This window comes from Micrasema longulum, unplaced genomic scaffold (assembly GCF_059751315.1).
Source record: "Micrasema longulum isolate JH-2025_06_02 unplaced genomic scaffold, ASM5975131v1 h1tg000250l, whole genome shotgun sequence".
Classification (NCBI taxonomy): Eukaryota; Metazoa; Arthropoda; class Insecta; order Trichoptera; family Brachycentridae; genus Micrasema; species Micrasema longulum.
The window spans coordinates 316,516-338,393 of NW_028277455.1; the positions used below are offsets into that span (position 1 = coordinate 316,516).

The 21,878-nt window shown below is 32.8% G+C and overlaps 2 protein-coding genes across 2 annotated transcripts; both read right to left on the minus strand.

The window, feature by feature from the left end:
* Positions 1-916: 916 nt before the first annotated feature.
* Positions 917-5,651, minus strand: LOC148283287 (baculoviral IAP repeat-containing protein 7-B-like). The gene has a single exon (XM_088223731.1). It carries the CDS (start codon positions 5,589-5,591, stop codon positions 4,680-4,682), a length of 912 nt encoding a protein of 303 aa, XP_088079857.1. The 5' UTR covers positions 5,592-5,651; the 3' UTR covers positions 917-4,679.
* A 5,935-nt stretch (positions 5,652-11,586) lies between these two features.
* CSN8 (COP9 signalosome subunit 8) lies at positions 11,587-20,669 on the minus strand. Its single transcript, XM_088223732.1, has 4 exons — positions 20,437-20,669; positions 20,288-20,358; positions 13,750-13,931; positions 11,587-11,899 (listed from the first exon to the last, which is right to left on the minus strand). Exons 1-4 carry the CDS (start codon positions 20,500-20,502, stop codon positions 11,649-11,651), a joined length of 570 nt encoding a protein of 189 aa, XP_088079858.1. The 5' UTR covers positions 20,503-20,669; the 3' UTR covers positions 11,587-11,648.
* Positions 20,670-21,878: the final 1,209 nt, after the last annotated feature.

A 21,878-nucleotide genomic window follows, 5' to 3' on the forward strand; every position in this document is an offset into this window, starting at 1 on the left:
CGGGACGCGGCCCTCTTCCACGTGACGCGGTGCTTCCGCACAACGGGGCCTCGACAACGCTCCTTGCACCCTGCGTAATCTGTCGCATCCGCATCCAAAAGGACACCCCAGCAACTCCACCGGCCCCGAGAGATCCCTTAAGCCATCGGGGCGGGACTATTCTCTACTCCGGCCCGTCGGCTCGCACCATGCGCCCACTCGATAGCCCGACCACGAGTCGTAGCTCGGCTGCCTCGCGCCAGCGAACTGGAGTTCGCCCTGGTTATCGGGACTCTTCAGGCATCGTATCATGGTGAGATCGACACGTAGGATCTAGCTAGCTTTTTGTAGATCCGAAGTTCGCGCGGGATCGTGTTGTTGCCTGTTCCTAATCCCCCCGAAATGCTTATTATTTGTTTATTAAACCGGCTCTCCCGAGTCCTTAAATTACAAAGGCTGTTTAAATTACTTGTGATTCCCTGTGGTCCCCGAAACCGATGTCCAGGAGAGGGCTCGAAGGTCAACGAACCATCCACGCTTGTTTCCCCGGAGACGGGAGTCTTTGCTCTCAGATTAGTTAGCCGGGCAAAATCAAAACCTGTTTTCCGTCTCAGTAGCAATCATGGTTGTAACAATAATTAGAAATCACTTAGAAAAAGTAGATTTTTTAGGCTTTTTTTAAGATAAGACGTTAGGATTTGCATCCGTCTGCCTCTGAAGTACAAAAATACACAAAATAATTAGTGCCTACAAATGCATAGCACTAACCCCATCTAATAATAGAAGTCACAAGTTTTATCATATTACACTAATATCAAAACCCTGCACATACATTATATACAAAAATCGTAATCGTAAATATCTAAATATCTTTATTTACGTGATTAACTATCAAAATAATGCTTCAATTTAGGTACCTAAGGAGAAGAAAGGACAAGAAACGGAGGATTAATCAAAACAATTTGATTAGTGCGGGTGTTGTAAAAGTTTATTGGTTGGTATTAGTAGGCAAAAATGTGGATTTTACAATAAATTTTATCGCTAAATGATAATAACACTACACAATAAGCTGAGTTTTAAAAATGCAATAAAATCAGTTGGTCAATATAAAAAAATGTTTTAAATTCAAAAGTGTTAAAACAGAATTAATTATTTAAAACAGACATCAGTTTTTTTAATGCTTCCATTTGAGGCGTTGAGAGTCAGAGGAACTTAAGCGAAAATTAAACGGTATTTGGAAAAGTGGCATCCAAACATTTATGCATTTTTAAATTACTAAGACCGGTTAATGTTACGATTTTTAAAATAAATGAAAAGGAAATAAATTATGAAAACTGACAACTCATGAAAATTTGGCGGCCACGTAACTCTTGCGTAATTTATTTGTGAAACATAAATTTTGCCACAGACACAGAATTTTTGGTTTATTTAGCTAACAGTTTTAATATTACCGTTTGGGTTAGTGTGGTTAAAACATATGATTTTTTCATCTGCCTACATAGGTACTCGATTTAAACTTATGTTAAAAGGCTCTAAGCGCCTCATACATAGTTCACAAAAAGCTTAAACTTATTTCGGTTCTATTAATTTAAAACGCTTTTTTTATAATTTTTTTTTTACTATTAATAAAACATATAATACATAAAGTAGATATTATACTCCCAGGGCTGGTATCCCGAACGCGTACGTACTTTTTACGTACTAAATACGCGTTATAGCACGCTGTAGATGCGTTCGGAATACCAGCCCAATGGTGGTATTCTGAACGTAAAAAAAAGCGCGAAGAAAACGTATTTTTAACGTGTATTTACGTACTAAATACAAGCTAACTGAGCGATCTCTTCGCGCGCAATTCCGTTCAGAATAACAGCCCAGGAGTTATATAAAAACTCATTATAGTGCCAATAAATAATATCTTACATAGTTAAAACAATCTAAAATAGTAAGAAACATAAAACACAGTACTTAACACTTTCTATATAAATTACATTAATATCTATCAAAAATATTTAAATAATAGTTTATGATATATGATTTATAATGCACTAACGTTAATTCTTAGTTTGCCTACGTTAACTCGGCACAGGTACCATGGACTTTAGAACCATTAGAACATAGGTAGTTGGTATTTAAATTCTTGTCATTTATGTTTTAACTCTTGGTATTTAAATTTCTCTCCTGCTTAGCTTTTAATTTTAACATTTAATTTTATATTTTAATTTTAGCTTTTTAATTTTAACTTTTAATTTTGACTTTTAATTTTAATTTTAACTTTTAATGTAAACTTTTAATTTCAACATTTAATTTTTAATTAATTATTGTTGGATGTGAATTTTACTAAGAAATATAAATGCTCATGGAAGCGGAGAGGGGAGGAAAGTACAGTTGGAGCTATATAATTCTCCCTTTTTATGTTCTTTTTATTTCATATTTACATTTTTATATATTTATTTATTTTTAATTAAATTATTTTTTCCCCTCTCCTCCTGCATTCATAATAAATTTATGTGAAATCTGTAATTGGTCTAACTGTTTTTAATTTTTCTTTTGTACCTTGTATTTATATAAAGATAATTCTTAATCCTTAATAAATATAAAAAATACTGTGCACAAAAAACTAAATTGAAAAACACAAATTTACTTCAGGCATGGTAGGCCAATGCGCCAACCACTTCACTTACGGAGTGGACATATCTCCAATCGGTTTCCTTATTCAGAATTTTTACTTGAGAGCAGCCATCTAGTCGAACGAACTCGTCTAGGATTCTGGTTCTATTTCATAGACAGAACTGTATTCTTAATCCGCCCGGACAGAGAGAAATCTCGTTCTATACTCATGGGAATCCTTATTATATTTGATAACTTCTAATATGTATCCAGGAAGCGGTTTATTTTTCAACTTGTAAATAAAGTCATTGAAAAATTTGCAAAATAAACACATTTCTCGGAAGTATTTTTTTTAAACATGAACATATTGATATCTTTCGTTTGAAGCAAGATTATTCTTGATATTTACATTTTGATAAATGAAAAAAGCGAAAATTATCAATAGGTATTTCGTAGTCCTTAGATTATGAAATACTGATAAACCCACAAATTGATAACCAATTTTAGTAGGTACAGTTTTACGTAAACATTCGCTACCGCAAAACCGTCCAATTTTGCCCTGGATGGATATTTTGCCCAAAAAGTCTAATCTATGATCAACCTTTAAAAAAATATATTTCCATTTGATTTCGGTAAATTTGGTACATTAGGGACGAAAGTAAATTCATGTCACTAACTTCCCTTAGAAGCTTTAGTCACTAACTTTACTCAGTGGCTTGTCAGAACCTGTCAAAGTCCGCGTGTAATTTGTTGCGGGTCAATTACGACTCTGTGTTTTTTAATATACTGCTCGATAGCAAAGACAAAGGTAAGTTTTTCTTGTTGCATAATATAGACTATAGAAAAAGGTTTTCAGATCATTTCCTGTTTATATTATGTGCTGTCAGTAGCTTAAATCAAGTATTATGACGATGGGCAAATTATAAGGCATAAGTTGAGCCTCAGGGTTGTCAATTTTGCCCAAACGAAAAAATGTGTTAGGGTTGTCACTTTCTTATTTTAATAATTAGTTTAAATTAAATCAAAACTATTATGAAGGTTTTGCACACATTAGGTATTTTAGATTTTCAAAAATATTATCATTATTGTGGATAATTTAATTTTATTCTTTTTTGCCTGTCCTAATTAATTTGATAATCTTTTTTTATATTCCTTATATTGCTTTTTAATAGTTTCTGAAGCCTTTATAATTTTTTCCAAGGTATGCAATTTGTTTTTATATTAGATCATTTTAATTATATCTGGAGTTAACCAGCCTCCATCATTATCCACCCTCAAACGATATTTTTTCACTTTCGTAGCTATGGACTTTGATTCCAAAAAAAATATGTTTTTTAATTAATTTTTTAATAAATTAATTTTTTAAATTGATGTCGTTTAATTTTAACTTTCCTAGTTGTTCATTAACTATATTCCTGAAACAGTTATTATTTCTCACAACATAGGTATAAGTATTTGCCATTTCGTTAAATGTGTGTACCTACCTGATATAAAAAAAATCATTTAGGTAATTAAAACTAGGATTATTGGTAATGTAATTAAATAAAACATTTCTTTAAATAAACAAGATTTATTATTTTTTCTTAAGTTATTAACCCGATTTTGACAACCCTAAGCCCAATAAATTGCTTGTATGAAAACAAATAGAGTTCGGCAGGTAAATTTGCCCAATTGTTTTTAGACGAATATTTTATTAGTTGGCCATTGAAAATATGCTCAAACGAAAATTTTTCCCTTGAATTAATAATGCAACAAAGTAGTTCTTAGACAAGAACGCCATAAGAGCTACAGTTCAACAAATAATGGTTGGCAAAAGCGGGCAAAATTGGACGGTTTCGCGGTATCTATCGATTTTAGATAATTAATTGCAAAACGTCGCCGCAAAAACGCAATCGCAAACATGACTTTTTATTATATATTAATAAGTAGTTAAAGGTGATTTGAATAAATTGAGTTAGGTGATTTTTGCTAACATAGATGGTTGATCTTTCGCCTGCCAAAGATGAATTAGCTTCAACTTTGGCAGGCGAAATTCGAGGGAATTTGGAATTTGGAATTAGAATGAACAGAAAAATGTTTATAAAAGATACCACTTAAGAGAAGTACAATTTCACTAAACCTGTACGGGGTTTGCGGCAAACTGGACAAGTCATCAAGGACAGTGCACAGTTTTGACATGTCACAACATGGCCGCATGGTAAAAAACACATATTCTTCACACCATTGCAGCAGATTTTGCAAGTGTTTGATTCCTCCAAGTTTGGAGGCACTTCTTCTGTAGGAAGGATTTCGGAAACACCGGGTACTCCACTTGAACTGCGAACACTTTTTGCCTTCTTGATAAAATCTTCGCCTTTCATGATGAGCAAGAACGGACACTTCCCAAACCAAGTTGCGTGCTCTACCCACGGATCGTCGTTGTCTTCCCAGTTGTTTAGGCCTCCACCGCAGTAATAACACACCGTCCTGTCTCCAGTTCCCGTATAGAAGAACCCCGCGGCAGCCAGAGCTTGAGGCTTCTGGCGCATCCTCACGGGCCAGCACTCGAAGGATGCGAGGCGAGAGCTCAGAGACATGTAGGCGTAGTGTGCAGGCGATTCGGCCCCGGCGATGGTGCCAAGTTCACCTTTTCCACTTGGAATATTTCCGACGGGCTTACCCGTCAAGAAAGGGCAAGCTGGTGACTGTTGCTTGTGTTCTCTCACTGGTTCAGTCACAGAGTCATCGAGTTCAAGGCTGCAGTAATGGCAGCGGAGTACATGACGATTCTCGGAGTAATATAAACCAGCTTGCGACATTTCTTCCTTGATATTGGCGATACCGTTCCAGTTCTTCAGAGTCTCCAAGCGGAGGTCTTCGCGGCGAAAATCAAGACTATTAAAGGATGCGGCAAAAGCAGTTAGAGGGACCGAATCAGTAATTGGTAGGTTAGAAATAGATATGTCAATAGCTGGTTTTGACACATTCCAATTTCGCCCACCGGAGCTATAATTACATGGATCCATGATTTTGTTCTTGTAAAGCGAGTCTGAACTATGGAGTCCACTGTATAACTATTTTAACTACAAGTGAAGCTACAATATATTTAGCAAACGTTATCAGATGATAGGACGCAATCACTGAATAGATAATACAACAATGTTATTGACTGCGATATGGCGACTTGGCCATACAATGACGATCGTTGTGAAACGAAAAACTGAGCATTGTGGCGAGTTTTTATTTTTTATTCAGAGCGTTACGTAACATATTGTCTTTCGTATAGTTTTTGTGTTTTACTATTTTTTTCTAATGGAAAAAGATGCTAAAAGTGCATATTTTTTTAAAATATATTTTTTGTTTTTTTAAAGTACAGTTATATTATATGTTTTGATGATAAAAAACCGAAAAATAGTCAGTATTTTTTTATGTTTTTTTTTTTAAAACTGGTGAATATGTTTATTTGCTGGGCTGTGCTGGGCAACCAAACCCTTACCAGAGATAAAAATAGTCCTTACTTGTACTGGATTAGTAAAAAAAACCTTAGGCATGTTTCCGCTTTTTCAAAAAAACACAAAAAATAAAAAAAAATATCAAAGAAATTAAAATTTTTGTGACATTATTATTAATCTTTTGTTGACAGAGACAGACAAAGGAATAGAAAATATTAGAAAAGTGACAAAAATACATGTTTGACATCATGCAAAGATGATGTATTCAGAAAAAAAACTTATAAAACATACAAAATGTCTTAGTGAAAATCTTTTGATTCTGAGGCGTTCATTACAAAATTCTAGATACGATTTTACAAAAAAGTTAGGAAGATGTAACTTATAAAAAAGATCGTTTCATAAAAAAAATTAAATTGCTTTCGTATTGTGTTTCATTGCCTACCAATAAATTATTTAAATTTGGCCGAACCACAAAAGATTTCTCGGAAATTTATGCGAAAGTAGAAAGCGACGAAAAACGAAAGATTTGAGGGAAAATATTTCAACTGATAAATTGAGCTATGCAACCATTATGAATCAACAATCTGCTGGGCACAGTGAGGTTTCAAAACTGTTCAAAGACATCACAGCTACTCCAATACGGGCATCCAAATGTAAAAAAAATGTTCACTCTGCAAACCAAAAATTTGCACACAAACTCACCCCATCTGAAGCTTTAGAAATATTTGTAGAAGCTGATTTAATCAAAAAACAATGGAAAATCATTCAAGGAACTAATAAATGAATTTAAGAGGTCTTTAGGGCGCTCCCTGTATAATAACTAGAAGAACTTGGATTACTTACGAAATGGGGTTGTGACAAATCCAAACAACAACAGTTCAAAAAAAAATCCAGAATAATACAGACAGTGACGCTAATAGAATTTCCTCCTTCCCTCTTCTTTCAATTGAAATATCCAAGTCCTTACATTTTTTAGTTGCGTAGGAAATAGCTCTTTCCACTATTTGGATACTTTGACTTTGAAGGAAAATTTTGAGCGCTTTAATTTTTATCACACTTCTCCAGCGATAATACTGTATGTACTTTTGTGTCTGGTTAACTTCTTCTAGGACTTTACACCAAAAATAATGGTAGCATTGAAAACTAAAACAAAAGCCGGTAAAAGTGTGGATGCTGCTTCTCTTGTGTAAACGTTTTATCTGCTGCTGCTGGGATCACACATCTCTGTGTGTGGAAAATTTTACAGTTTAACCAAATAAACTGTAATGTTTCATGTGCAGTTTGTTAACTGTCTCGTATAAAGCAAAAACTGTATGGAATATTTAATGGTCGACGCGACGTTTGGCTGACCTGACAGTTAAAGTTTTTAATGTAAAAGTTTAAGTAGATATTGGATATTTTATGGTTTAAAAAACGTAAAAAACAAAGAACATATTTACGTTATTAGCTATATTAGGTAACAATTTCCTGCGAGTAAACATACGACAATAACTTACGTATCGCGCTTCAAAAATATACATATTTGTGTCTTATATGGATATTGGAATGAATAATTCGCTCGCCCACCGCGCTCACCCCGCTTGTCGCGCGTGCTCATGGTTGTGCGAGTATTTTTTCTAAACTGCACTGTGGACGATGTCACCCCTTGGTGCTTGGCATCCGGGGCGGACCGCCCCCCCCTTTACGCCGTCACTGGTTGGACGCCTGGAGTGCCCTGCTGCGAACTCTATATAATATATTACCTCTATGATCAGAAAAGATATTCACATAGGTACCCCGAAACCGTCCAATTTTGCCCTTATGGATATTTTGCCCACTGAGTCTAATTTATGCTCAACCTTTAAAAAATATATTTCCATTTGATTTCGGTAAATTTGGGACATAAGGGAGGAAAGTAGATTTATGTCATTAACTTCACTCAGAAGCTTTTGTCACTAACTTTACTCAGTTATTCAGTGGCTTGTCAGAACCTGTCAAAGTGCGCGTGTAATTTGTTGTAGGTCAATTACGACTCGGTGTTTTTTAATATACTGCTCGATGGCAAAGACAAAGGTAAGTTTTTCTCGTTGCATGATATAGACAAAGGTTTTCAGACCATTTCCTGTTTATATAATGTGCTGTCAGTAGCTTAAATTATGACGATGGACAAATTAACCCGCAGAAGTTGAGCTTCTGGGGTGTCAATTTTGCCCAAACGAAAAAATGTGTTAGGGTTGTCACTTTCTTATTTTAATAATTAGTTTAAATTAAATTAAAACTATTAAGATGGTTTTGCATTCATTAGGTATTTTAGGTTTTCAAAAGTATTATTATTAGTGTGAATAATTTATATAGCGCCATTTTTGTAAAAAAACACCTCAAGGGTGCTGTACAATAAATATCCTAACACGCCTCTTTATAATTATTATGGATAACTTATATAGCGCCATTTTCGTAATATTAATACCTCGAGGGCACTTTAAAAAGTGATTATGTAGATGAATAAATTAAATTTAAAAAAATTGAATTTGTAATTTAAGTAAAACTCCGCTTCAGATTTATTCAAAGTGCAAGTGGGTTTTATGATTTTTCCTAAACATAACTTCACTCTCACAGTTTCACACTTATCTAAATTATTTAACAACAATATTTTTGATAAATTACCTGGTTCATGAAGAAGTATAGAAATTGAAAAAATAATATTTTCAGGCGTTGCCTAGTATGTAGGTGAAATAATTCAATTCGTTGAATCTCACCTGCATATATAAAGGTTTCAGCTCTTTAACTTCACAAACATCAACAGATGAAAGAATTGAAGGAATATAGATATTCAAGTATAGGCAGAATGGTGAATATTACACAGTGTGTAAAGTGGCCACTTAAACCAGCCATTGACAGGTCATAAGCCCTGTAGATGCCTGGAACTCTATATTACTTTCTCTTAAATGGTCTTTATCTCTGTTGTAATATGTTAATATAAATTATTTAAATAAATCCTTAAAGTCGGGTCTCAAAAGTCACTTTTTGATTTTATTAAACTGATTTTTTTAGGTATATTGCCTTTTAATAGTTTCCGAAGCATTTCTTGCATGGCATACAATTTTTTTCTATATTTGATCATTTCCATTATATCTAGAGTTTACTAGTTATTATCCGCCCTCAAACGATATTTTTTTACTTTCGTAGCTATGGACTTAGATTCTGAAATAATTTCTATAAATTTGAAAAATTGATGTAGTCTGGTTTTAACCTTCTTAGTTGTTCATTAAATATATTCCTGAAACATTTATTATTTCTCACAACTTAGGTATATTTATCTGTGACAGTGTTAGGTTATAAGATTTTACTTTCATTCATATTCCACATCTATTTTATAGAAGTATTACACAAACTTTCATATTTCACTTATAACTTATTGAGTAATTAATTATTTATTTGCCAGTAATCATTATTGTTTTATGGTGATTACAATACATAGTTACACTTGACACCGATCAACCTCAACAAAATTCACTGGTTTGAAACAATTCTTGCCTTATAAGCTTTGCACATTATGTGCTAAAAACAAAGTAGAAAATTGATAGTTAAACTTTAAATGTTAAAAACAAAAAAAATAAAGATCTGATATAAATTCCCTTCCCCCTTCAAAAAACTAACAACACACACGAACCTGTCGGAACCATTATTTCTTATGACGATCTCACAATGGGGCTGACGTCGTACAGCTGGGTAAAGGAATCCCCGTTTTAGAGATGGCATTAAATACATCGATATTTTTTCGATACAGTACAATAACTAAATGGTTATATATTCTAAAAATAATATTTTCCATTACACATTTATGTGCAGATAGAGGCAGGCATGACCGTGCTACATACGATGGAGTCAGGCAATGCCAAATGGAAGTCTAGAACTATGAGGAATTTGCAGCAATACCTTATCGATAATCCAATGTTAGCTATGTCATTGAATGTAATGACTATGGAATTCAACTTCCAAAAGCACTTCACGGTACTTACACCGGATAGGGAACAATGGATGCCCGATAGCCCCCTACCCCACGGAGAAGGAGACATTGTGTGGCACACCGATGGCTCCAAGAAAGATGGGCACACAGGTGCTGGGATACACGGAGTTAGACCCGCTAAAAGGTTTTCCATCAGCCTAGGGCTCTATCCCACTGTCATCCAAACGGAACTCTATGCCATCTATGCCTGCGCACATCAAAATTTGCGCAGACAATTCAAAAACTAAATAATTTATGTTCTCTCAGACAGTCAGGCTGCTCTAAAAGCACTGAGTTCTGTCGAGATCAATTTGAAATAAACCTTAGAATGCGTATGGGTGCTTAATTGTGTCGGTGAGTGTAACAATTTGACATTCATTTGGGTACCTGGACACTCAAACATCGACGGTAACGAGGCAACTGATGAATTGGCAAGTCTGGAAGCTGAGACAGCCCCAATAGGCCCTGAGCCCTACTGTGGGTTGCGAGCTTAAGTCATGGGCCAGGAAGCAGAGCATAATGCTTTGGCAAAAAATACCTGGTTAAGCACCATGCAAAGGAACTGATAAAAGGTTAATCGCAAAGGTTTGCCTTCTGCCTAATAAAGCCCAGCCGAAATCAAGTGAGGGTTATCACTAGAGCCTTTACAGGGCACTGCAAATTGAACAAACACCTTACTAGAATGAACCTTTCCGAAACTTCTAGATGTAGGTTCTGCAGTGCAGATGAGGAAACACCTTGAATGTGAATGTGATGCTTTAAATCATAAAAGAAGCCTCATCCTCGGGGGAGTATAGAATAAAATTAAAATAAACTTCCGAAGGGGGAATATGGAAGTCTAGGCATTTACAGGGCTTATGACCTGTCATTGGCTGGTTTAAGTGGCCACTTTACACACAGTAACATTCACTATTCTGCCTATGTTTAAACATCCTCATTTCCTCAACGCTTCCATCTGTTTACTTTTGTGAAGTAAAAGTGCTGAAACCTTTATCATGTGGGTGATATTCATCCAGCTGAAACAATTCACCTACTAGGCAACTCCTGAAAACAATTTTCCAATTTTTATGCTTGTTCATTTACCAGTTAATTTACTAAACAATGTTTTAAGTATGTCCAAATGTTTGCAGACAGGCTGGATTTCCTCCCCAGGGAGTTATTTAGTTATGTTACACAGAGCGTAAAGTGGCCACTTAAACCAGCCAATGACAGGTCATAAGCCCAGTAAATACCTAGACTTACATATTCCTTTCTCAAAAATAAGTTCCCTCTCTGTTGTAACAAATTTAGATTTAAATAACTCCCTGGAGAGGAAATCCAGCCTGTCTGCAAACATTAGGACATACTCAAAAAATTGTTAAAATAATAAACTTGTAAGAATTGGATATTTAATAATTTGTAAGTGTGAGACTGATCACCTTACCTTCATGTAACAGATGATCAATATACGCTTCATTTAATGGACTAACATAGTGGCCTATGCACCGTCGATGATGATGATGTTTTTATAATTCATCATTTTGGCAGTATCAATTTTGTATTAATATATTTTAAAGTGCCTGGTAATAAATATAATAAAAAATATTGAAATTTTAGAAAGAATTTATTTTTAAAATTAAGAAATTATAAATAATTGAGATCCATAGCTAGTTTTCCAAGAACGAAACAAACTCTGTTAGTTTGTAAAGCTGGTCTTCGCTGGAAGTAACCGGTGCAGGGGAAGGCTGAGGTTTAGTTGGTATTATCATTTTCTCACCATCTTGGACAGCCCAGTTCTTATCTTTACACAGGGTGAGAACTTTCTCGTTTGAGAGTCCTGTCATTAACGCAACTGTTTCAACTGAAACCGAGCTGTACGCCTGGGCGATAAGATAAATCGCTCTCTCACGTACCTTTTCTGAAATATTACATTGTTCTTTAGCACAGACCAGATTCATGTTTTTCTAAAATGAATTACCATATAGACATTGGACACATTATCGTTTCAATTCATTCATCACGATGGTTTCAGTACATATATTTTTTAATTTCGAAGTAAATGCCAATTCAAGATTATCAAATTTACTTTAAAAAGTTTCTACGTCCAAATTTTTGTAGATATTTCTTTTTTTCTTAAGTTAGCTTATATTACATAGTATACAAACTAATATTTACACTTTCTTTACTTACATATCTATTTCATTACATATCATTTTACAGTAAACAACACATTTATTTTTAAATTCATTCAAACTCTTTTCATTCTTCATACATTTAGGCATCTCTTCATACATTTACAAGCCTTTATACACAATACAATTTTGGGATTCTGTTCTTTTTTTTTAATGGCAGCCTTATTCTGTCCTTATCTCTAGCAATATACTTGTGAATTTTTTTACTTAATTTTTCTATTACTATTAAATAATCAATATTAAAACACTATCTTATTAATTAGGTATTTGGGCATTCGATTGTTTAACAAGTTAAATATAAAAACAAGCATATTATATATCAGTCTCTTTTTATTGCTATCCAATTGAGTTCTTCTTGCATTTATTATACCTACTTTTCTTACACTATTCTCATGGCTCTATTTCGAAGTACTTCTGATTTATTCTAATTTCCGTCATTGGCTAAAAAAAATACTTTAGAGCAGTAATCTACATGCGGAATAATTATAGTTTTATATATGAGTTCTGCAGTATTTATGTCTAATTTATTTCTCAATCTACCGAGAAAGAATATTTTTTTAGATATTTTTTTTAAAACATTCAAAGTTTGCATTCATAGTTAATTTCAAGTCTAATATTATACCCAAATACTTCATTTCATCCACTTTCTTAATAGTTTCGCCATTTATATATACATTCATCACTAGGCTTGGTTTTTTTCTTCCTATTTACGTGTATTTGGTTTTGCCAAAATTCAGTATTAGGTTGTTAATTTTAAGCCATTTTGATTTGCTGTTTATCATTTCCTCATTTAATCTGTTAATAGTTTTAGCATAATCTTTACCTGCTACATAGATTAATATGCCATCGGCAAATAGTTGCACTTTGCAGGGCTTTATTAAATGGGTTATGTTGTTTATGTATATGATAAATAAAATTGGTCCTAGAACTTATCCATGGGGAACTCCTAGATAAGATTATTGATGCAAGAAACCAGCCAATGACAGATTGAATTCTATATTCCCCTCTATAAAAAGTTATGTTTTTTTTTCTCCATAAACCAGTTTTTCTAAAATTTCCAATTTTACATATTGCGATTTTCATTGAATTTAATTATACTAACTTCACCGGGCTTTTTTTGGATATTGTCGTTAATCCTCATGACCAAACTACAAACACAAATGGTAGAAAAACTGTGTTTACTTGTATCATCACAAAGATCAACAGATGGAAGAAATGAAGGGCTATAGATGAACATGAATTACAAACATAGGCAGAATGGTGAATGTTACACAGCGTTTAAAGTGACCACTGAATCCAGCCAGTGACAGGACATAAGCCCTGTAAATGCATAGACTTTTATATTCCCTTCTATACAATATTCTTCATCTCTGTTGTAGTATATTAATTATTTTTATAAATTATGGAAAATAGATTGTTAAACAAATATCATCAAACGTGATGATGGAGCCGTAATGTGATCTGAAACGACAGAAATTAGTGCAAACGACACACGGCATAATAACCCAGAAAAACTCATTGCGCAAGTAGTTAAAATATTTTGGCTGTTAACCATCATAAATCTCTTTAAACAAACCTTCTAAAGACTTCATAATATCAGCAATGGGGTCCGACCAGATGGCAGATGATAATGCTTGATAAGTTCCTGGTAAGTCTTTTTTCCACATTTTTTGTCCTACCAGCCAAACAGAACATAGCTCTGGGTTTGTGCTTTGTATACTTTGTGGGATTCTTTTCCATAAATATTTGGCATTGCATCTGAAAAAAAAAACACTAAAACATGAAAAATGCATTCAAAAGATTTGCAGTAGTGTATATTCTGTCTGTGATTAGTACTACAGTCTCCTGCCGATAATGACAACAGTGTTTTTTTACATTTGATGTCTAAACCAACACTCAAATTAATAATAGAATACCTTACACTCAAACACCCCTGCTAATAGTGGAAACTTACTATACAAATCAGCGTTTAATTCGCCGGATATATAAAGCTCTTTAAAAACCATGAATTTCCTGCGTGACAAATTTAGCAACAACATTATTTCCAGAAATGGACCTGTTTATTGGCCTTCTTGATCCTGTGATTTAACGCCATTGGATTATTCCATATAGGGCTACGTTAAGTCCATGACCCATGGAAACAAACCTATGACTCTTGAATCATTGGAAGCCAATATAACACGCAAGCAGGATTTTTTTGAAAAAGTGGTCAAAAATTGACAGAAAGTACCATACAATTGCTAATCACGGAGGACATTTATCGTTTATCATTTTCAAAAAATAAATTAATATTTTTTATTCTTTCGAACACAATGAAAACAAACTCATTCCGAAAAATGTTTGCTTCTTTGAATTTAATTTGACATTGTATTACGCTTAAAAAAACATCCATTATAAGATTAGAGATTATTACTACTACAGAATTAGTAATGATATCGAGAAGACCAATATATCGTGGGTATACTGGTAAAAAAACATTAACTAGAAAATATGCGGATTTGACTTAATGATGCAGTTTTGTTAAGTTAAAACGGGCAAAATACACTAAGTTATATTCAATTTCATATATCTGTAGTTCTAAAAATTAATTTAAGGTTAAGTCGTTTACCGGGCATTTTATTAAGACTAAAAGCTTTAAATAACTAAATATTTTTTTATTTTTTTTTAGTAAAAAAGAAATATTTGCCTTCTTATAATTTACGCAAATATTTCATTTAGAGGGCCATTTTCAACGAATTGTAAATAACTATTATAAAATGGGAATCAAATTGGGGTAGAATGGTATTCGAACCACGGACCTTTGATACGTGAGTCCGAGACACTAGCCACGGGACCACAACCCGATTATTTACCTAATATAAAATGAAGAAACGGAAAAATGAAAAACATGTTCTTAAATGAGCACTTAATATCTTACTATATTTAAATAAGATATAAAAGAGTAAAATTAAAACAAAACTTAAATGCTTGAATTCTCAAAACAGGGATTTGAGAGTTCAAGTTTTTTGCCAGTCTACTCACAATATTATAGTCTTGTTAAGCCAGGTATTCATCGAGCCTGATTGCATTTTTAACCTCACAATACACGGATTAAGTTTTCTGTTAAAATTATTATGAAAATAAAACTTTACGTTTACGTGTTACGAAGTGAATGCCGATTCAACTAACGATATTTTCTGTTTAAATTTATTATTCATGTATAAGCAAATAATAATTTTAAATAAGTCAGTAAATAATGTTACAATTAAATAAATAAATGATAATACCATTTAAAAAGTAAATTGTTACCCGAATACATATTCAGTAATATTCAACATACTAACAAAATTCATTGCTATACTACGAGGGCAGGTGAATGTTCTAGACTCCTAAAAACAAGAATAAAGGCAACTATGAACAACCTGTAGTATGAAGGACAGAAGATGTTTAATGAGTTGCCAAAAGAGTTAAAGGATGCTGGATCCATCGCATCATTTTGTGGGTTAGCGGTGGTTTTCGTTAAAAAAAAAACATATAGGTAGCTAGAGTGTTATCAGAAAGCCTAAATTAATAAAACAAAAAAATTAAATTAATGTTGTATACGTAGGAGTTCAGGAAATACGAGTTGTTAATTTTTTTATGAACAACTATCTGAATAAATACATTGCATGCATATAAATTATTTGTTTAATTGTAATGAATATGTTGCAATTGTTTTATAATATTTTTACAGAGTTTTCACTAAGGTAAACGGCTGTAATACTGACCGTGCCCGTATTACTGATCTATTTCAACAAAAACAAAGATAATAGGAAAAAGCAAAAAAAAACACATTTATGAATATTGGCAACACTAGAACACAGCATCTGTTAATTGTTCACACTTGTTCTATGGTTGACATTCGAATTTTTCTGTTTAAAAAATCAGTTAGAGTTTGGACACCCGGTGACTAACAGCAGTACACAGGAAATCCTTACGAGGTAAGCCTAATTTTCAAAGTTTACTTTAAACCATATATTTTCTGTATTCAATTGTTATTCAGTTATATTTCTATTCAGTCAGTAGGATTTGACTCTTGATATTTCATAAAACAAAGTATTTGTAAGATATTTTTACTATTTGTATCATAAATTTTAAAAATAAAAGTGGTCAGTATTACATCCAACCATTTTTTTGACTGTTTCTTTTACTGACCTAAGCAGTCAGTATTGCATCCGGCTGATATTTTAGTCGTTTTCTTTACTGACCTATGGGTCAGTAATAAGTTCAGTGAGAATATTTCAAAAATTTAAATTAGTTTGATTGAAACAAAATTAAAAACACATTTTTTGTGTGATTTGTAGAGCACAAAGAATTTTGAATTAGGAAATGTAGTTCTGACTTATATATTTTTGCTTTATTTTAATCTTATAAATGAGTAAAGTTAGTGGTCAGTAATAGAAACAAATTTCGGTCAGTATTACATTTTATAATCTGATGTCAGTATTACATATTATGTCAGTAAATAAGTTCTGTGCCGAGACATATTTTTACATATTTATTTTGATTTAAAATAAAATTAACAAAGTTATTTCCAATGTAATATTTAAATACACATTTTTTAAATAACGGAACATAAAACTTAAATTTTACTTGTAAATTGATCCAATATCTGACTACCAAACACTATTGTATACGATGTATAAATAACACAAGATAAAATTAAGTAAAACTGGATTTCAAAACATACGTTTTAAGCTACTTTAGATGGAATTTTTGAAAATATAAATTTCATAAACCTTTTGTTTTAGATATGATGGCGCCTAAAAGAATGCAGTATAGTGAACAGTCAGTGAAAGATGCGTTGTTAGCTGTGGAAAAAGGAATGACAATATACAAGGCCAGCAATTTGTATAAAATCCCAAAAACAACATTGTTATACAAGAAAAAGGGCAAGTATCCTGTAGAAAGAATAGTTGGACATCCTACAATTCTAACTAATCACGAAGAACGTCAGATAGTCGATTGGATAATATTTATTGGAGAAAGGGGATTTCCGGCGACCAAAGACCAGTTACTTGACAGTGTTCAATTACTATTATTGAAATTAAAACGCGAAAATCCCTTCAAAGACGGAAAACCTGGCAGGCGTTGGTACGAAGGATTTTTAAAAAGACACCCTGGCATTTCGCAAAGAGTGTCACAAAATTTAATTAGAGCAAGGGCGAACGTAAGCGAAAAAAATTTAAGGCAATGGTTTTCTACTGTTAAGAACTATATCGATGAAAATGATTACACAGATGTTTTGAATGACCCAAAACGCATTTATAATTGTGACGAAACTGCTTTTTTTTTAAGTCCGAAGGAGTCGTCTGTCATAGTGAAAAAAGGTTCGAAATCTGTTTATAATTTTATACACAACGATGAAAAAGAATGTCTTACTACACTTGTGATGGCTAATGCAGCAGGAGACCTCCCCCCCCCAATGATAATTTATAAATATAAAAGAATACCACTTTCGCTAGCCAGAAAACTGCCACATGGTTGGGGAATGGGCAGATCTGATTCCGGGTGGATGACTGGAGAAGTGTTTTATGAATATATAGGAAACGTTTTTTTTCCATGGCTCAAAAAGAACCAGATAGTATTTCCTATAATTTTATATGTTGACGGGCATTCGTCGCACATGACTTTGGCGCTCAGTGAGTTTTGTAAGGATAATAAAATTATATTGATTGCTTTGTACCCAAACGCAACTCATATATTGCAGCCCCTCGATGTAGCCCTATTCCGTCCAGTCAAATTAGAATGGAAAAAGAGAGTTCACCAATGGAAAATTGATAATGAGGGTAAAAAGCTTATGAGAGAAGATTTTGCCCCTTTATTAAAAACTGTATTAGAAACAGCTGGTAATATGAATACTCTTCAAAATGGATTTAGGACTTGTGGGTTGTATCCATTTTCCCCAGAAGGAGTCAACTATAGAAAACTTGATTTTAAAAAAGCGCGTCCTTGCACGTCAACACCATCATCGTCTTGTCCTAAGCACGTCGTTACTTCTCAAAATCTGTTGAAAATTCCTAACAACAAATACAACGCCGTATTTCTACGTTTATTTGAAAATTTACTGACAAACAACCAAATTGATGCATTTAATGATCAAACAAATGATACATGGAATGGTCCAAAGGAAGACGAAAATTTGTTCTACATTTGGAAAATTACGAAGAATTTAGTCAATGAAAATATCGGATTGGTCACAGGGAATAATGACAAATGTCATTTAGGGTATGAAACTTTCGTTAACAACGATACGTTGAATGAGTCTCTCATAGCGTTTGACGATAGTTTTTGGTCAACAACAGGTGATGAATCTGAAATTATGACAATGGTGGTAAAAGATAGTGAACTAATTCCCGAGAAAAACAGTGAACCAATGTCCGTTTCTCTTACCGCAAATTTAGATCGAGAACTCCTAGAACAAGCGGGCACAAGCGATACTAATCTCAATGAAGCGACGCCTTGTAAAACTCCTAATTCTAAAACAATTATTAATGCTCTTACGCCCTTTAAGCAGTGTCTGTTTTGGCCAGAAGATAAAGTGGTAGAGAAAAAGAAAATTACAAAAAGAATTCCAACTGTCATTGTTTCATCAAACGATTATATTAACTACCAGCAAAAGGTCAAAGATGACAAAATGAAAAAAGATGAAGAAAAATTGGAAAGGAAAAGATTAAAAGAGGAGAAAAAAAATGTGGTGCTTGAGAAGAAACAAGGAAAGATAAAAAAAACAGAAGTGCAACGGAGTTGTTTAAATGACTTTGGCGGTTATAAATTGAATGAGTATGTAATTGTAAAGTTTGAAGAAGAATATTTTCCAGGGATTGTGGTGAAGAGCAAAGATAATGGTTCCGCCTTAGTCAGAGTAATGGTTATGAGTGGCCAGAATTGGAGGTGGCCAGAAAAAGAGGATACTATATGGTATTCTTCTGAAGAAATTATAAAAACAATTCCAGAACCGGAATTGCTGAATGCGAGGGGAATTTACTCCATCCCTGATATAACAATATTACGCTGTTCATCTGATAAGTAAATCAATATTTTAGGTATTTCTTTTAGTAAAAATTATTTTACTATTTTTTTTAGTTACCTCTATGATTATTAATTGATATTTTTCTTATGTGTTGTTAGATTTATTATCAAATATATTGAATAAATAAATCAAAATCTTTTATTTCACTCCCGGTCAGTAATAGGATCACCATAGGTCAGTATTAGAGTGAAATCCATTTTCAGTATGTCAGTAATGAATACAAAATCTGGATATGTTTAATATTTTTTATTTATTTAAATTGCTTGATTTTTTACTTTTATTTTTTTAACGTATTGAAGTAAATTCATCAATTTTAGAAATAGACAAAATTATATAGTTTCAATTACCAGGTATTTAAAAACAAAAAATGAATAAAAATGTCTGTCAGATTAAGACACGAAATGGGTCAGTATTATAGCCGTTTACCTTATTTGAGTATTTATACGATTATCCTACATAAAAAGAAATAAATTTTGGTATGGTAGAAAAATAAGTATACAGAATGTCAGCCTCGTGGTGTAATGGCCAGCGCATTTACCTTCCATGCTAGGTCTCGGTTTCGATTGTTGACATGGTTAATATGAAATATTTATTTAAAAGGTTGTTTTTATACTAGAATATTTCATGGTCCCTGGACTGGTATCTGAAGCGTAAGACTGATCATTTTACCTTCATGATTTTTTTTATCAAGATAAGCTGAAATTGGTGTACTAATGCAGTGCCCCATGAAAGGGAATGATGATGATGATGAACATAAAATATGGACTGTAGTTTTAAAACACTCAATTGATCTAGGTTTTAAAGAGTTACCTAGTAGGTAAATAATAATTCCGCTAGATGAATCTTACTCACATGATCTCCGTTATACTCTATTGCATGTTATTTTCCGATGTTATTCCGCGGAAGTTAACGCCGAATCAAGAAACAGTATGTATATAACTTAAAGAGATTGTATATTAATTACGAGCATTAAGTAGACATTAAATGTAGCTTGACCATTATGAGCTAAAAGGTAATATAAAAACAGAAAACATCAAAATTTAAATCGGGCCGTCAAACTTACAAGTCATTTTGTTGAAGATATATTGCTAATAACTGAGAGTAAACTTGTGGTGTGGCGATTCCTTTAGGTGACTGTAAATTGAAAAGAGAATTAAAACAACATTTATAGGAAATATTATTTCAAATTTAGTACGATGGCTGGATTATAACCTCTAATTCTTGTTTTTCAAGATCCGACGCAAGCTTTAATACATTATTGACAGACATGGTTTTCATTACAAAGTATTGATAATTTGTTCTTGGACTTTAAAATCAATCCTTTTCTACAGTAAAACGCTTGTGAATAAAAACCGCACCAAAGCACAGCAAAACTATACAAAATACAGATAGCAAAATATAAAATATCACTAAAGTCTGCGAATGTCACTAAACGACCACAAACTAAATATTTAACGATTAAACCACAGATCAGCACAACAACAAGTAACAAGGATCATTGACAATAATGACACTTCTGTTCGCCATAGACAAATAAAACAATAAAATAATATCGTTTATAAAGTGTGACGCTCAAACCAGTAAACTTTTCTGAGTGGATTAAAATCTTATATAATATTTTATAACGCAACATGTATGTATCTGCTCTCATCTCACTATTATGTTTATGTATTTATTACATGGTAAAACATTCAGTTGTTGTGTAAAATTGTTACATGTAATTTTTTTTTATAAAAATTCAAAACATTTTGATTGACAAATGATAAATAGAATAAATATTTTCTGAAATTACAAAACACGTTGCAACAACAAATCACGGGATTCTAACATGTTTCTAAAAAAAAAAGAATTCATTTTAAAATACAAAAATAAAATCAAATAAAATTTGTAAAAAGTCTAACTAAAAAAATAAAAATATTATGTATGGCATTATCATCGCTATGATCATAGTTTTGTATTTTTTTTATTACTTCGCGCGTGACGTCGTTAGTTCTCTTTAGTGATTTGATCTGATCAATGAGTCAGGTTCCCGGAAACCAGAATTTTATCACAACACTCTATCACTGGTTAATTTAGCACTTGTCACGTTATTTAAAGTAGTTCATTTTTATGATTTTTTTCATACATTTCAAAGAATTTTTGCCGCACAATTAAATGCTTTAATGTTTATCGCGTGTAAGAAAACATTTTTTTGTATACAATTTCCGGTAGCATTGAACTTCCTCATAAAAATAGTATTCTCGATAAAATTTTCAAAATAATAAATAGCGGCAAAACAAGGTAATGGTAGGAAGAGAAAATAATGAAAGTGGTAGAGGATGAGTGAAAGAAAATAGGAGCATAAAATAATTGTGTTTGATTTGATGACAAGTGTGTTAATTCTTTTCTGTACCCACTTTATGGAGTTTTACATACATCGGGACTATTAAAATTATTGTTTTAATATTTCACATAATATATACATGGGATAGTAGAATGTTTCCGGTGATTAATTTTTATGTTAGGAATTTAGAAAACATCAAAGTGGTTCTTGAGGGGACACGGTAAGCAAATAAAGTCATTAGTTCTGGGGAATCAAACTTATTGTTTACAATTTTATAAAGCAGTTTCTAATCTGAGGGGTACTATCCTGAACCATTCTCGTGGCTGGAGCA

Bases quoted from the DNA above. Each gene is read 5' to 3' on its own strand.
- LOC148283287 (XM_088223731.1), bottom strand. From the start codon at position 5,591: ATGGATCCATGTAATTATAGCTCCGGTGGGCGAAATTGGAATGTGTCA.
- CSN8 (XM_088223732.1), bottom strand. From the start codon at position 20,502: ATGAAAACCATGTCTGTCAATAATGTATTAAAGCTTGCGTCGGATCTT. The intron at 20,359-20,436 runs GTTATAATCCAG...TTCAATTTACAG, and splicing joins TTGAAAAACAAGAATTAGAG to TCACCTAAAGGAATCGCCAC. The intron at 11,900-13,749 runs GTTTGTTTAAAG...GTAATATTTCAG, and splicing joins TATTATGAAGTCTTTAGAAG to AAAAGGTACGTGAGAGAGCG.